At 50.4% G+C, this 16,254-nt stretch overlaps 6 protein-coding genes across 6 annotated transcripts; 3 read left to right on the top strand and 3 right to left on the bottom strand.

Moving 5' to 3' along the window:
• Positions 1-258: 258 nt before the first annotated feature.
• BP5553_08664 (uncharacterized protein) lies at positions 259-1,710 on the top strand (the record flags this gene model as incomplete). The annotated part of the gene is made up of 1 exon (XM_032017287.1): positions 259-1,710. One exon carries the CDS (start codon positions 259-261, stop codon positions 1,708-1,710), a length of 1,452 nt encoding a protein of 483 aa, XP_031866718.1.
• Positions 1,711-2,185: 475 nt separating this feature from the next.
• Positions 2,186-5,404, top strand: BP5553_08663 (uncharacterized protein; the record flags this gene model as incomplete). Its single annotated transcript, XM_032017286.1, has 2 exons — positions 2,186-2,350; positions 2,417-5,404. 2 exons carry the CDS (start codon positions 2,186-2,188, stop codon positions 5,402-5,404), a joined length of 3,153 nt encoding a protein of 1,050 aa, XP_031866717.1.
• Positions 5,405-5,764: 360 nt separating this feature from the next.
• On the bottom strand, positions 5,765-7,692 carry BP5553_08662 (DUF155-domain-containing protein; the record flags this gene model as incomplete). The annotated part of the gene is made up of 3 exons (XM_032017285.1): positions 5,765-6,180; positions 6,234-7,581; positions 7,648-7,692. The coding sequence occupies 3 exons, from the start codon at positions 7,690-7,692 to the stop codon at positions 5,765-5,767; spliced, it is 1,809 nt and encodes a 602-aa protein (XP_031866716.1).
• A 711-nt stretch (positions 7,693-8,403) lies between these two features.
• On the bottom strand, positions 8,404-11,940 carry BP5553_08661 (putative copper-transporting ATPase 2; the record flags this gene model as incomplete). The annotated part of the gene is made up of 1 exon (XM_032017284.1): positions 8,404-11,940. The coding sequence occupies one exon, from the start codon at positions 11,938-11,940 to the stop codon at positions 8,404-8,406; it is 3,537 nt and encodes a 1,178-aa protein (XP_031866715.1).
• Positions 11,941-13,457: 1,517 nt separating this feature from the next.
• Positions 13,458-14,415, top strand: BP5553_08660 (Uncharacterized protein; the record flags this gene model as incomplete). The annotated part of the gene is made up of 2 exons (XM_032017283.1): positions 13,458-13,490; positions 13,564-14,415. 2 exons carry the CDS (start codon positions 13,458-13,460, stop codon positions 14,413-14,415), a joined length of 885 nt encoding a protein of 294 aa, XP_031866714.1.
• A 374-nt stretch (positions 14,416-14,789) lies between these two features.
• Positions 14,790-16,023, bottom strand: BP5553_08659 (Uncharacterized protein; the record flags this gene model as incomplete). The annotated part of the gene is made up of 3 exons (XM_032017282.1): positions 14,790-15,026; positions 15,075-15,792; positions 15,860-16,023. The coding sequence occupies 3 exons, from the start codon at positions 16,021-16,023 to the stop codon at positions 14,790-14,792; spliced, it is 1,119 nt and encodes a 372-aa protein (XP_031866713.1).
• Between the last annotated feature and the right edge of the window lie 231 nt (positions 16,024-16,254).

Raw genomic sequence — 16,254 nt, 5'->3', positions numbered from 1 at the left:
TTGGGGTAGCAAAAGGTTGATGGCACCTATCACGCACACCCTACATGACATCATTTGATCTTGAACAAAGCTAAAATATTTTGAGCCTACCTACCTCACCAAGCAATCTAGTCAGCCTCACCTTGAAAGTTCATTTAATATGTTTTAGCATCCAAGTATCTACCTACGGAGTAGGTTTCTACACGCCTCGCTATTTTCCCTTGTTGCGGACTACCCAGTTCCTTTAGCCTAACCTAGGGAGAATTACCTCTGACGATAATGTGGGACCAGCTACAGCCAACTGGCCCTCACGTCTCCTACCTGGTATTCTCTACATTTCTATTGTTATATGCCCTTTTCTCTCAATTCATCAGAAGCAGCCTCCATCTCTCGGAACCGCCTCTCGCCGTCCTCTTCGGCATCATCCTCGGCCCGTACTGCTTACAATGGATCACGCCTCAGGGCTGGGGGATTGACCACCATGTCACACATGAACTCACCCGGATCATTGTTGGGATCCAATGTTTCGCCGTAGGCATCGAGTTGCCGAAATTCTATTTTACTCGGCATTGGGCTTCCGTGTTCTACATGTTGGGACCGATCATGACCTTTTCCTGGGCTATCACTGCTCTATTCGCATACCTCATTTTCAAGATTAGTCTTCCTGCGGCTTTGATTATCGGGGCATGTTTATCACCCACGGACCCAGTGCTTGCTGCAAGCATCTTCTCAAAATCGAAATTCAGTGAGAGGGTTCCAAGGAGGTTGAAGCATTTGCTATTAGCAGAATCGGCTTGCAACGATGGCATCTCCTTCCCATTCCTATACATTGGAATCATGGCCATAAATTACTCCACCGCGGGAATATCAATCAAAGAGTGGTTCTTAATCACCATTTTGTGGCAATGCACCCTAGGTCTCGCCCTCGGCTTGGTTATAGGACGCTGTGCCAATTGCCTTCTCCGCATCTCCGACGACAGAGGATATATCTCCAGTCCATCATTCATCGTCTTCTACCTCCTTCTCGCCATGCTCACCATAGGCGTTGGGTCAACACTCGGCAGCAATGACTTCCTAGTAGCCTTCGGCGCTGGTGTAGGCTTTGCCCATGATGGTTGGTTTTGGGAGAGAACTCACTCGCTCCCCTTCCCTAACATCATAAACTTGATTCTCAACAGCAGCATGTTCGTCTTCTTTGGCTCTATAATACCATTTCAGAAATTCGCTCCAAGGGATATAGCACCCAATTGGGGCATATGGCAACTTCTCTTATTCCTTTTCCTAGTCCTATTCTTTCGTCGCATCCCAATTGTACTGGCTTTGCAGCGCCTCATTCCCGACATTCGAACATGGCGCGAGGCCCTCTTCTGCGGACATTTTGGGCCGATGGGTGTAGGAGCTTTATTCCTTGCCATGGAATCGCGGGAAAAGCTAGAGAGGGATACTAATACGAACCCCGGAGACTCACCGCCATCTAATGACAGGTCCGAGGCCATTCGAGTCATCTGGCCAGTGATCTGTTTTGTGGTGTTAGGTAGTACAATGGTACATGGACTGAGTATGTTGGTCATCTCCTTAGCTAGGCATTTTGGGAGGCAGGACCCTGAAAGGGCGCCGCTTCTAGGGACCGAGACGGAGGGATTAGGTAGAGTGGTGCATGGGGGCGGAGGAATGGAGAGTGACCTGGATATAAGTGGAAGTGAGACCGAGAGTCAGGACGGTAGTGAATGAGCATATATTTAGGTTAAACATCTGACGGATTTAGCTGATGATATTGAGTACCTGCCTTGGTTATTAGTCACTATTTAACAGTATTATATGAGACATAGGCACTGTGTGAGAAATACAAGGCACCTTGATTGTTTTATATCAAACATGGTTGTACACCCTAATAATAGAGTGGACTGGTTACTCGGACGAGCAACCTTTAAGGGGGCTGGTTTCCAAAGGCACAAATGGTTCAAATGAGTCCCAAAATTTTAGACTCTATTTCTTTTAAAAGTCACCAAACTTCCCCCCTATTATGGAATATTATTGTATGTTATGTTATGTTTCCACTGACAAGTGACGTTGGATGAAGTCTTGCTGCTTGGAGTCCTTGCGCAGCAAGCGATCGAAGCTCAAGCGAAAATGTGGGGACCTGCGCATTAACATCGACTGTGAATAATTTCAACCCCTCACATTCAAGACCACCGCGTCAATAATCATGGCTTTTGCTATCGAAGTACCCGGAGAATCGGTTCCCCTGGGCCCGCAGCAGGTCTACCAGGCTCTACAATCTGCTGGATCATCTCAACAACTCCATATCCAGACCGGCACACAACAACTTCAGGCTTGGGAGACACAGCGGGGTTATTATACATTACTGCAGGTACGTCGCCTCACAACCGCACCTTCACCGCTCACAGAACGTATAATAACTGATTGAAATAACCAGGCAGTGTATCACGATAAGTCACTGCCTACAGAAGTCCGATATCTTGCAATTATCCAACTCAAAAACGGCATCGACAAATACTGGCGGAAAACGGCCACAAGCGCCCTCACCAAGGAAGAGAAGGCTGAGATACGGCAGCATCTAATAGTGGGAGGAATTGAAGAGGCCGACACAAATCTTGCTCTACAGAACGCTTTGGTTGTAGCAAAAGTAGTCCGCATAGACTACCCACTGGACTGGCCGAATGTCCTCACAAATCTAATCAAGGTCTTACGCACCGCACACCAGACAAACCAGTTGCATCTACGACGGGGCATGTTAATCCTGCTACAAGTGGTAAAAGAGTTATCTACCGCGCGATTACGAACTTCCCAGACGAGCCTACAATCCATCACACCGGAAATCGTTTTCTTGCTCAACGAGATATATACGCAGAAGGTCGCGCAATGGATTGGATTTCTCAATGGAAATGGCGACGATGAGGGAGGAGCAATGGAGGCTATGGAGAATAGCCTGTTTGCTATTAAAATCCTTCGGCGGCTATTGGTTGTTGGCTACGAATATCCCAACCATTCTAAAGATGTTCAGCAACTTTGGGAAGCCTCTCAGCATCAATTTGGCCAGTTTTTGGAGATGGTCTCTCGGGAGCCGCCTTTCTTGGTCTCTCCAGCCAAGGACCTGGTTGAAAAACATTTGCTTCAGTTTTCAAAGCTTCATGTCCAAATGTCAAGTACGCATCCCGCTGCGTTCGCACTGCTTCCTAGCTCTCTGGATCTGGTAAGGGCATATTGGGGTCTAGTAGTCAAATTTGGCGAGTCTTATGGCTCGGCAACTCATGATTTCAGCTCGAAAGCTATGGATCAGGATGAGAATACGAAGAACCAGAGACCCGTGATGGAAAAGTTATGTCTAAAGGGCTTAACACTGCTACGAGCTTGCTTGAAGATGGTTTTCAGCCCTGCGCATTCATTCAAGTATCGGTCAGCTGAGGTCAAGACAGAGCAACAGGAAGGCGTCGCATTAATTAAGGCACAGTTACTCACAGATGAGCTGATCTGCCAAATGGCTAATGTCATTGTCACTAAATTCTTCGTCTTCCGACAAGTCGACCTCCAGGCTTGGGAAGAAGAGGAGGACGAATGGGAAATTAGAGAGGAAGGTGGCGGCGATACTTGGGAATTCGAAGTCCGGCCATGCTCAGAGAAACTCTTCATGGATCTCGTTATCAATTTCAAGCACCTCCTCGTCGACCCTCTATTGTCCTTTTTCCAGTCTGTAGCTGGCACTGATCAAGCCTCAGTGGTGACAAAAGATGCGGTGTACACTGCTATGGGCCTTTCAGCCCCAGTCGTCTTCCAGAGTTTTGATTTCGATTCTTTCTTGACATCAACCTTAGTCAAAGATGTACAACAAGCCGGGCCAGGCTACAAGGTTCTCCGTCGAAGAATTGCCATTTTACTTGGTCAATGGATAACCATCAAGATCTCGGAGCAAAATAGGCCTCTCGTTTATCAGATTTTCCAACACCTCTTAAAGAAAGAGGACGAGACAAATGACTACGTGGTGCGTGTGACGGCAGCGCGGCAGTTCAAAGCCGTTGTAGATGATTTTAGCTTCGCTGCAGAAGGATTCCTGCCCTATGCCCCGGATTTCCTTGATCGCATTATGGCTCTGATCCAAGAAGTGGAAAATACAGAAACCAAGATGGCAATATTAGACACCATTCGAGTGATAGCTGTACGACTTGAAAACCATGTCTCGCCATTTGCAGATCAGATAGTCTCGATATTACCAGGCCTCTGGGAAGCATCTGGCGAAGAACACTTGTTGAAGCAAGCGATCTTGACCCTCATGTCCACGTTAGTGACGGCAATGAAAGACCAGGCGCAGCGATATCACGCCTTGATCCTACCACTTATCCAACGAGCTGTTGAGCCTGGTTCGGAAATGCAAATCTACTTAATGGAGGAAGCACTTGACCTCTGGTCTACTATCCTCGCGCAAACTCCCGCTCCTGCGAGCTCCGATGTGCTTGCCCTAGTAGATTCCGCCTTCCCATTGCTCGAGATTGGATCAGACAACCTGAGGACGGTCCTCAACATCATCGAGTCGTATATCCTACTTGCCCCAGAAGCCATGCTCGGAGATGGGGTCAGACTAAGACTCGTCTCATATATGGCCAACCTCCTCGGCGTCAAGAAGAGAGATCTCGCAGGGCTGGTAACGACTATCGTTGAGAACATGATCCGCGCTGCCGAAGCCCTCGGAGGATCTAACGGCGTAACTCTCATTGCCAAAGACCTCCACGAATCGGGCTACACGGACAAAATCCTTGAAGGCTTACGAGACGCATGGGAAGCCCACCAGACCGCCGGACCCAACCGTCGATATCCCAAACTCGACGATGTAGTCGAAACAGACTACTTCACGGTCCTCGCCCGTCTCGCCCTCGCCGATCCTTCTGTACTCATCACAATCATGAACTCAGTCGGTAATGCGAGCGAAGTCTGGTCCTGGCTCAGCACAGAATGGTTCCGGCATTTCGACAGCATGGCCAACATCGACCGCCAAAAGCTCTCCTGCCTAGCCATAACCCGCCTCCTGGAACTCCCTCCGCCAATGACACCGGTAATCCTCTCTCGCCTCCAAGATTACTTCGCCATGTGGACAAGCGTTATCACGGAGATGTCCACAGGCCGCGACGACGGGGACGACAACCTCATTTGGGTGTCCTCGGAAGGCCACGAACACGAGGGGCCTGAAGATATACGGAAGCGATTACACGGCGCGCACGATCCCGTGCACACCGTGCATACGTTTAAGTTCGTCAAGGAGAGATTGGCAGGTGTGGTGAATGTCTGTGGCGGCGACGAGCAATTCCAGAGGGATTGGGCTGCTAATGTCGATAAGGATGTTCTGGGCGGGTTCCAGAGGTTGGGCACTCAGATTCATAATGACCCCGCGACGTTCTGGGATAGGCGAGATTGAGAGGCATGAGATGAAGAACAGCGGGAGAGAATATACACATAGAGCGATACTAGATACCCTTTGAAACAATGACCTCGTCGAACGTATCTTGGTATTCTACTTGCTACTGCGTAGAATATAATTCAGCGACTCAGTCAGTGATTCCACTAGAAATGCCCGTTCCCTGGCATGTAGTACAGTGGGGATGATACAATTATTATATAGCTAGAGCTCCCCAATCTGATAACCTAAAACACCATTTTCCTACATTCCCAACTCCCAAAGCTATGCAATGCAGCAAGAAAGAAATACCCTAGGATGCCTCCCAAAAACACAGGCTAAGACAAGTTCAAGTCCCACTCAAACAGATGTATACACACTTTACAAGTCCACCGACCACTCCCCCAAAACCTGCACCCCACAGATATCCCTCAACTGCTTGTCATCGAAATCCGTCCTCGAAAAATTCCTGCCCTTGAGCGCAGAAGCCCACTTTACACCCACGGCGTCTTCGCCCTTCCCTTTCGTCAACATCCCGAATCGCAATCCTACCTCCGCAACAGTAACGACTATACTCACAGCAATAAGCAGGATGATAATCCACGTGATGTTACTCATCTTCGAATCTGCAATGCTGTCGCTGAGAATTTCCGCGAGTTCGAGGAAGACGCGGCAGCGCTCATTCATGACTTTGATGCGGGGGCCAATCTCGAGGTACTCGCGGATGGCGTTGTAGAGCGGGTGGAGTGTGGGTTCTGAGTCCCAGAAGAAGTTGGGGACGTCGAGTATGGTAGATGCTGCAACAGTTAGATTAGCTTATGTACGCGGCAAGGGGGAAGGGTGTGCTCACAAAGATTAACATCTACACGGCTCTTGAAGAGTCGGCCTAAGATCTTGACAATTTCGGGTCTCGACAGGCCGAGCTGTCCCGTGAGAGCAAGGTGTCTAGGAACATGCTGAGCGTCTAACATGGTCTCAGACATTTTTTCCTCGAAGTAACTCAGCTTAGTGCTCTGCGCTATAGCATGGCTCATGGCAAGCTTAATCATATGGTCTCCGCTGCGCAGGGTAATCATATCGTTGAATATCCTCGGCCGCTCGACCAGTGGACTGTACTCAAAATGCATCTCCTCAGTCTCGAAGTCTTCTTCGTCCAGCGGCCGTGTGGCGAGGGATATGCCCGTGTCGCGCTCCGAGAAGGTTATGTCGGCCAGGATATCTTTTTCTTGCCGTTCGGTGAAGTTCCAGAAGACGACGACGCCGTAGGAGAAAACGAACATCTCGGCGAATTTTGTTGCGTCAGGCGCTCGTCGGTTAGGACTATCCATTCTTTGTCCTTGTTCTAGGGCACGTATCTGCTCTCTACTTCGACGGCCCTCCTCCTCGCGTGCTATCCTTTCTTCTTCATTTTCATCATGGGGCGTTTCTTCGCCGCCTCGGACGCCATATGTGTCCGTGTCCTCGAAATAGCCCTCATGGTAATCCCTTCTTTCACTCCGCTCAATCTCCTCATCAAGCACTGCTTTCCCGCCCGGACTCTTCAGAATAGGACTGCTCCTAACCCGGAACCCATCCGTCCCAGGTAGCAATGGAAGGTGGTAAACCGTATAGAGACATTCATCATACAACTTCGTCTTCGCCCCATGTTGCTCCTTCACAAACGCAGCCGTCGAACTTGTCTTATATCCCTGCGCAGTACAATACGCCGTAACCCTCGCGACCTTATCCGTCCTCTTCGCCTTGGGCAACCGCTCCGCGTAACTCTTCCCCCGGATACCGCCCCCTGTCTTCCATGTATCCAGCTCATCATCCCTCAGCGGTCCCTCTTCCCCTTCCTGTAATAATACCATTCCGTATTCATTGGGCCCGTCGTCTACTTCATCCTTCTCGCTCACGGTCTCGGGGATAAGTACTAGTTTTTCGCTGACCTTCGTACTTCGCCCCGGCATGCTCTGCTGCGTTATCCGTGCCCCGATGCTCGCCCCTCCCGTTGTGCGTCGCTGTGGAGGTAGAGGAGGTCTTCGACCGGGCGGATCGCGCGCCTGCCCAGAGGGTATCTGGGAAGCGTACTGGAGAACATTGTCGACGGATATTAATCGGGTTGAGGCGCGATCTCGCGGTGATGCGGGGCCATTAAAGCTTACGCGGTGGGCAGAGAGATTGCGTCCTGCGGATGAACGTTCACGGGAATCGGTGACCTAGATCGAGTCAATAAATGATTCTATGATAGCTCGGGTTTCTATTGAATATGCTTCTGTACGTACCAGCACGGACGGCCCGCGTTTGCTCGCCCCAGTTGTGGTGGCCATTATGGTGATCGCAGTGAGTATTAAATGATAACCGATTGGTGTAATGGTTGGCCATCTATGCGAATAGCTGACTGGGTGGAGGAGCTGCAATGTCGTGGTGGTGGTGATGGTGTTGTTTTGACAGGATAGGAACGATGCATGTCCAAGACGTCATTGCCGCTAAACTCTCGAAGCGAGTCCGGTTCAGGGGTTCTCTCTCCCCATTCACATCATCAACCTTTATACTACGTACTTCGTAAGGCAATCCTAAGATAAATACGCAAGGTAAGCTTGGAACTAGATACTTTAAGAAGAGCTAGATAACCAAGGCTCTTTACATTCTAGGTCTTGTGTATAATATCCAACTAATATAAAAAGATATATTAGAAATATAATTAAAATAATAATATAATTAAAATAATAATATAATTAAAATAATAATATAATTAAAATAATAATATAATTAAAATAATAATATAATTAAATACCTTAAGTAGCATTAAACACCAAGGGATCACAGAAACACCAGCAATAAAGTAAACAGAAACCAATTTAGATGTTATAGTATTTCCTATTCAAATTTCCTACACAATATAATATAAGGCTTACTCTCCCTTTTATACCTAGATATACGCCGACACATATGATAATACTCCTTTCCATCCCTGGGACCGTACCCAAGAGAAACCCATGCGTCGCTAAAATGCGCAGTAGACAAAGAGAAAAGAACAACTACACTTGTTCCAATGTATTGAGCGGTACATAACCATCATCCGCCTCCTTCTTCCTTCCCGTTACAGATCTCGCAGCTCCCGCCACTCGTTCAACAAGGCCCTTGATTCCCCATCCCTTGCCACGTCTCCTTAGTTGTCCCTTTTCTTCTACCAATGCATCGTCCATCCACCGAGGTCGCTTCCAGAATTTAAGGAGGAGAGAGCTGGCAACGACGCTCACGCTACTTGCCGCCATTGCCGCACCAGCTGCCATGGGATGCAAATGCCAGCCAAAAGGCAGGAAAAGACCCATGGCAAACGGGAGGCCAACTAAATTGTACCCACACGCCCAGCTGAGATTGAGCTTGATGCGGTTGAAAATCGATCGCGCGAGTTGGATGGAGGCAGGGATATCCATAAGATCATTTGGACGCATGAGCACGACGTCTGCAGCTTCCATGGCCACATCGGTACCCGAGGCCATGGCAATGCCAACGTCCGCCGTGGCCAGCGCGGGCGAGTCGTTGATGCCGTCTCCGACCATTGCTACACATTCGCCTTGGGCTTGAAGGTCGCGGATGATTTCTTGTTTTTGGTCAGGTGTGACGCCTGCGTGAACATTTTCACTAGGTATTCCGACAATGCGGGCGACGGCAAGAGCGGTAGAACGCTGATCGCCAGTGACAATGGCAGTCTTCACCCCCATACGGTGGAGGGCTGCTATGGCGGCGGCAGCACTGTCTTTGACAGTATCAGAGAGGCAAAGATGCCCAGCGTACTCGCCATCGATTGCAACGAAGATGTTTGTCGTGCCAGCAGATGCTGTTTTCGACGGGCGGGCGGCTCTCACGTTGGCTTCTTCGGAAGCATCAATTGCCCCTTGGGGGACGGGAATCTTGTTGTCTCGGAGGAACTTGACGCTGCCGATCAGGACCTTGTAACGGGTTCGCTCGCCACTTGTAGCAGGTTCGACGAGAGCACTAACGCCTTTACCAACATTGGCTTCGAAGTCGCCAACGCTTCCATCAATAGTTCCTTCAATCCCGAGACCTAGCTCCTCTTTTGCAGCAGCCAGAATAGCTTTGCCAATAGGATGCTCACTGCCCATCTCAGAAAGGCCGATGATCGACCACCATGCTTTCTTTTTCACCTCACCGCTTTCCCAGGTCGATACGAGTTTGGATTGGGCAACACTCATTTTCCCAAAAGTCAGTGTTCCAGTCTTATCAAGCACGACCTGGGTGATCTTGGTTGCGGTTTCTAATGCAGCCCCACCTTTCACCAAAATGCCGTTCTCAGCACCAACTCCAGTTCCAACCATGACTGCTGTGGGCGTTGCGAGACCGAGCGCGCATGGGCAGGCGAACACAATGACTGATATACATAGCTTCACACACACCATGAACTTTCCACCACTAGCGTCATCCATAAATATCTGCGGTGGAACTGCCAGAACATGACTGAGGATCATCCAGGTTGAGAAGGTGAGGAATCCAAGCAATAGAATCATAGGCACGAAATACCCAGCAATCTGATCAGCGAGTCTCTGAATCGGTGCTCTTGTTGTTTGAGCCTCTTGGACAAGTTTCACGATCTGGCTGAGCTGAGTATCCCTACCAGCCCTCGTCACCCGAAAGTCGACTCTGCCTGTGCCGTTCACAGTACCGCCGATCAAGGTGCTACCCTTGCGCTTCTGAACTGGCATAGCCTCTCCGGTCACCATGCTCTCATCGACATATGTCTCGCCTCTTGTGACTGTGCCATCGGCTGGAATCTTGTCACCGGGTCGTAGAATGACAATATCACCAACTTCAAGAAGCTCAGTGGGGATAATTTGTTCCTCGGCCGCATTCCCTTCTTGGGCTGAGCCTTTCTGCTCGTTTCCAGTCCCAATTGCGAGTTCCCAGCCTTCAGCCACCTTTTCTGCGGCGATTGGGTCCGCATAAATAGTTGCCATTGAAGGGGCAAGGGACATAAGTCTTGATAGGGCCTTTGAAGTCTGACCCTTGGCACGGTTCTCAAGAAACCTCCCGAGAGTGATGAAGGTGATGAGCATACTGCTTGTATCGAAGATCGTGCTAGGCCGGGTGTGAGGTGGGGCAAAGACAGAAACCAACATAGCCGCAACGCTGAAGAAGAAAGCGGCAGATGTCCCTAGGACAACCAAGACGTCCATGGTAGGTGAGCCATGCTTCAAGGACTTGTAGCCTGAAACATAGAAACGTTTGCCGATTCCAAATTGGACAGGTATCGTAAGAATTAAACAGATAATGTCGCCGAGATATAACCCGGGAATGACAACTATACTCCCAAAGTCAAGCGCTGGAAGCATCATGGGAATGCACATGCTGATCAAGAAAACGGGTATAGCGAAGCATAGTGATGTTTTGAAGGCATTCCGCCATTCCGCTATTTCCTTTGTTTTGGCAAGCGATTCGAGTTGAGCGTTGTTATCGTCGTTGTCCGCAACCAACGCGTTGAATCCCTCGGCCTCAATGAGCGCGACAAGCGCACGGAGTCCAGCTATATTTGGATGATGGGATATAGTTAGTCTAGACGTAGCCAGACTGACTTTCGCTGAATTGACGCCAGGAACAGATTGTAGCTTGTCCTCCAACAGAGTAGCGGTAGCAGCGTCACGGACGCCAAATACTTTGAACTGCGATGTCGTCGCGGTGGTGGATTGATTTGAAGAATCCAATTGCGTTGATAGAATCTTGGCATCGAACCCTCTGTCTTCGATGATTTCGGCGATCTTCTCTGCTGAGAGTTTCGATGGATCATGGATAATTATGGCTCGCTCTGCTAGAAGGCTGATGTTGAACTGCACAAGCCCTTCGAGATTTTTGAACCCTCCCTCAATAGCGGATGTACATGCACCGCATGTCATTCCTTCGATAGCAACTGTGGTAGTTGCTATTATCTTTTCTATCGTAGGGCTCCCCCTCCTCCGGGTGCTTGGCTCCGCCTTTTGGGATTCCACGATTGAGGCGCCAAAGCCTCTATCTTCGATTATTTCAGCGATCTTTTCGGCACTCAGAACTGAGGCGTCATGCTCGACCACGGCCCTTTCGGATAGTAACGAGATGCTGAAATTCTTGACGCCGGCCATGTCCTTGAAGCCGCCTTCTATCGCCGATGTGCACGCTCCACAAGTCATGCCCTCGACCGCCAACGTTGTCGTAGTTGTCGTCGGCTCCTCGTCGTCTTCGACATCATCGTCATCGTAGTGATACCCCTTCCGGGTGAACATGGGCGATGGCAGATCCGTAGCCAGAACTTCGGCGTCAAATCCCCGGTCCTCGATAATCTCCTGTATTTTCTCCGCCGGTATCGTCTGCGGATCGTGCATCACCACGGCTCTCTCCATAACCAAGCTCACCGAGACACTTCCGATGCCGTCCACATTCTTCAGGCCGGACTCAATAGCAGACGTACATGCACCACAAGTCATGCCGCCAACCTTTAGAGTAGTGGTCGCCATATGCGTCGGGGAGTTCGGTGAAGGCCGCGACCGCGACTCTGTGGTCGCGACTTTCAAATATTTGGGCGCCATCGCGAGGGTCGTCGCCGCTACTCAGCGAGCAGCTTCACCGGACAACGGACAGCGAACTGTACTTGTGCTGGTCCTCGTGTTTGTAATGTTTGTACACCTTGCGGCTGCGGCGGGTCGTATTACCACGCTGGGATCGGATACCACGGGGCTGACTGTAACGCGGCACAATCAGCTCAAGAACTCTCCAGATGCGGCAGCGCCATTGAAGATGCGCATTGAGAAGAGAGGCGGTACTAACAATATATAATATATACAATAAAGGCAGAAGGCCAGCTCCTGCAGGGGGGTGTCTGCCGACAGAAACACTCTGTAATGCGGTCACCAGCTCACAAAGCGATTCGCGGCTGAATTGGTAGATGATTATCGATAGAGTCGGGTTCGACACCCACTCGAGGACGCCACACCAGGCCGAAGTCTCAGAGCACCGAATCAGCGCGAAGATGGCGACTTTCGGACCTGGAGGAAGGGATCGTCGCGGAGGGCTCGAGATTGGGGGGATATTATAATAATAAAATACAAAAGGACGGAGGGAAAGCGAGCAATAATCGAGGTGACAAAAGAACAAAAAGAGATTCTTTTTCGCTACCAGCACTCTGTACAGAACCTATTGTCTGCAGCGCCAAGCGGCCGGCGATGGACCCTTCTTATTGGAATAATTCGATAGTAGCAAAATGCTAATTAACAACCCAAGCTTTTTGCACCGGGACACGGGGATCCGGCGGGTGTCTCACCATCTGAGCCAGAGTCTAATGAGGGGAGAAGAGCCAGCGCCAGAGCCAATGCCAGAGCTAGAATCTCACTCTTCCCTCCATTCAGCCTTTCCCCAGTACTGTCAATGCGTTTGGTCAGTAGTTTTGACTAGGCCTGGTGTCTTTAGCTTTGCTCGGACGGCCCCGGTGGTGGGGCAGGCATTGAAATATTGAATTGTGTGTTCAGCTTTACGTAGGACGAAGTACGTACATAAGGTGGGATGGATACTTATTTTGGGGCAAAGAGATGTTCTGCTGGGAATTTGCTAGACCATCGTACTCTGACTCTGGGTATTGCTACTAGTATTAGCACAAAGGAGTAAATACAGATTTCCACGCAAGGCAGATTGTACCATACCATTTACCACCTTTTCCACTGTCCGTCCGTAAGCTGTAACAGTGCTCTCGCTTGGCTGATTAGGCGGAATCCAATCCATGAAACCACAACCTCTTACAGGAGGGTTCGCGGGTAGAGCTTCAGAAATCAGTAGCCTCGTTTGAGTTTGTTTCAACTCACAGCGCGACGACCTTCCCCCTGGGTGGAGACAAGCCTTACCTGCGTGTTTCTTGCCGATCGATTGCAAGCATTTGTCCACTGCTCTCTCGAATCTGTTCCTCTCGTACCGGCAGGAGTTTCCACTTTGGAGTCGCTGAGCCTCTGACGTTATCGCCTCCAAGCCGGCCATAGAGCTCCCCGCCGTTAGGCACACAAGCAACACCATACCAGATACCAGACTTCCTAAGCACCACGTTAACACAGCCACCGAGATGGAGCAAACAAAAGCCCTCAGCGCCCTAGAGGTAAGTTGGATACTCCCTATATCCATCTATATCCCCATTTCTATCCAAACATCTAACAATCAATCCCCCTCAGCCATACCTCGCCCTCATCCGCTCAGCATCCTCGCCCGCCCCCGCCGCCCACCTGATAACTCTCGCAACCAGCGCGCCGAATACCTACGTATTCAGCGAGCTGCTCCGCACCCCCAACATCCAGGCGCTCTCCTCATCCTCCGAATACTCACCGTATCTCACCCTCCTTAAGATATTCTGCTACGGCACCTACGCCACATATACCTCTACGGCCGGCTTACCCACCCTTAGCGATGCACAGCTGGTCAAGCTTCGGCAACTGTCGCTGCTCACGCTGGCCAAGAACTCGGCCGATCTGAGCTATGAGAATCTTACGGCCGCGCTGGGGCTGCAGACGCCGCGGGAGCTCGAGGATCTAGTAATCTCCGCCGTGTACGCGGGGCTGGTGACTGCAACGCTGGATCCGCATAACAAGCTCGTGGTGGTATCCTCGGTCTCCCCGCTGCGAGATCTCGAACCCGAGTCCATCCCCGCCATGATAAACACGCTTGATGAATGGTCTGCACGTTGCAGCTCTACGCTGCTTGACCTGGAGAAGCAGATGGCGGGTATTAAAGCGGAGGCGCTGAAGAGGCATAAGGAGGAACAGGAATGGGCTGCTGAGGTGGAGAGGTTAGTTGATGGGAAGATTAAAGAACCTCAGAGGAGTGAGGAGTCTACGGGGAATATTGGCGGGATTATGAGTGGCTTGGGGCGGAGATTGGGAGGTGGCGCGGCCTCGAAGAGGGGTGTTGGTATGATGGGCGTTGGTGGCCGGGCTGATGCTGATGATATGGATGTTGATGAGAATGACGAGGATGCTGGGGAGAGAAAGGGGTTGAGGTCTGGGAAGAAGAGGGGCTTTGGGTTTTGAAGTGGTGGAACAAATAGAGAGATGTCAAGTAATTCAGCCATCAATCCGTAGAGGTTGGTTCCAGCTGGCCGCCACAAGTCATGGTACGCAGATGTTCACAGACGCACAATGGATCCAGGCGTTATCGCAGAGATATCTTGGTTAGCATTAATGCATTAAAAAAGGGTATTGCAATGAGCTCCGCGCATATAAATCAACAAGTCATGATCCATCCTTGATTCGCCGCACCGGCGATGGCCGATAATAAATGTCCTGCAAACGCCATCGCCAAATTGCTTCCATGTATGTGCTTTTTTTGCTGGAAATAAAGGCCCCATAAACGCCCAAGCCAGCAAGACGTCGGTCCCTAATACAGATTACCCACCTCCATTACCTTACAGCCGTTTTCCGGGAACAAACACGAATAGCACCACCAGTGCAGCATCAATCAATAGTGTGACGCCCAGGACCATCAGAGCACGCTTGTTCAACAGCTTGCGAACAAATCGTTCTCGGACACGGGAGAAACTCATGAATGTGTACTCACTGAATCCCACCAGCGCGAGGATTGGGTCCAGGGCATACTGGTGAGAGCTGAGAGAATAGACGCCGACGGTGAAAGGGAGGATGAGCTGAATAGTTAGCAATAGGTTCAGTCGCAAGGGGGCAGGAGAACTCACCCAAACTCTGGTAAGGCGAGAGTAGTCGAGGAAAATGAGAATGAAAGCGACCCAGAATCCAGCAAACATCGCGAGCAGGCCAAGCACCAATCTCATCAGCATGGATGGTGGGACAAGATTTCCGAGCGCTTTCATTCGAAGGAAGCCCGGGAATGCATCACGCTCCATTGCTTGGAAGACATAATCCTTAGCAGCATCGAAGACTTCTGGGTCGTCACGGCCCCGTTCTTCAATTGACACAGTAATCTCATGGGTGATTGCATGCGGAAGGATAATTTCACGCTCTGCACCGGGTAGAAGGAAAGTGTACAGGATCTTTTCGGCCGATGCTCTGATATCTGCCCGGGAAACTGTGTGTGCTGGAGAGTTTGAGTCGGATGTCAGCTCCAATGGACTGCTCATGAAGCTGGGACGAGGTCTGTCATTGGAAGTCGTGTGGCGGGGCTGGGATCCAAGACTGTTCGATGGGGAGTGGTTGGTGCCGCTTGCCAGGTCTTCTCGAAGGAACGCGGACATTTGCGCATCCTGATTCTTCTCCTTGTCCGTCATCAACGCCGATGGTCCTGCAGCAGGATGGTTCATGTCGCCCAATCCTTCCAGAATAGTAGATGACCTCTTCGAAGGTGACTTGTCCGCCTCCGGAGTGCCAATCATTACTGAGCGACGTAGCTCCCGGACGTAGTGTCGGCATAATGACATGTGCTGAGCAACATCAAGCCTACATAGAATTAGCATCCCACGACACTCGGGGGATATAACCCGCGTTCAAAGCACACAAGGCGTACCAGAAGTCCAGGTAATCCACCGATCTCTGCTGGTCCCGCATGTATATGTAGAATGAGAAGAGGTCAACCGGAGGGAGTGTCCTTCTGCTCAAGACTTCGAAGAGCGTCGGAAGGCGGTTGCGATCCATATCGGGCAGGGGAGAGGATGAGAGTGCACCGTCCATCTTGAAAGAGTGTTATCGACCTGGGGGTCTTTGATAGGTAGTGCAAGGCAAAAAGTAAAGTTGAAAAGTGAAGTGGAAGTAAGGGTGAAACAGTAGGTGTGTGAACGAGTGACAAGCTAGAATTACGCTCGAAGGATCGGCGAGATTTCGAAGGGAGAGATGTCGTGAGATGCACGATTGTAAAGTTGGAGTCGCACGTCTCAATTCCAGCCGATAGTACTTCGTAGAAGG

This window comes from Venustampulla echinocandica (genome assembly GCF_003357145.1).
Source record: "Venustampulla echinocandica strain BP 5553 chromosome Unknown scaffold_8, whole genome shotgun sequence".
NCBI classification, from domain to species: Eukaryota; Fungi; Ascomycota; class Leotiomycetes; order Helotiales; family Pleuroascaceae; genus Venustampulla; species Venustampulla echinocandica.
Note: the sequence above shows the minus strand (reverse complement) of the source record. Positions and strands in the feature narration are given on the sequence as shown.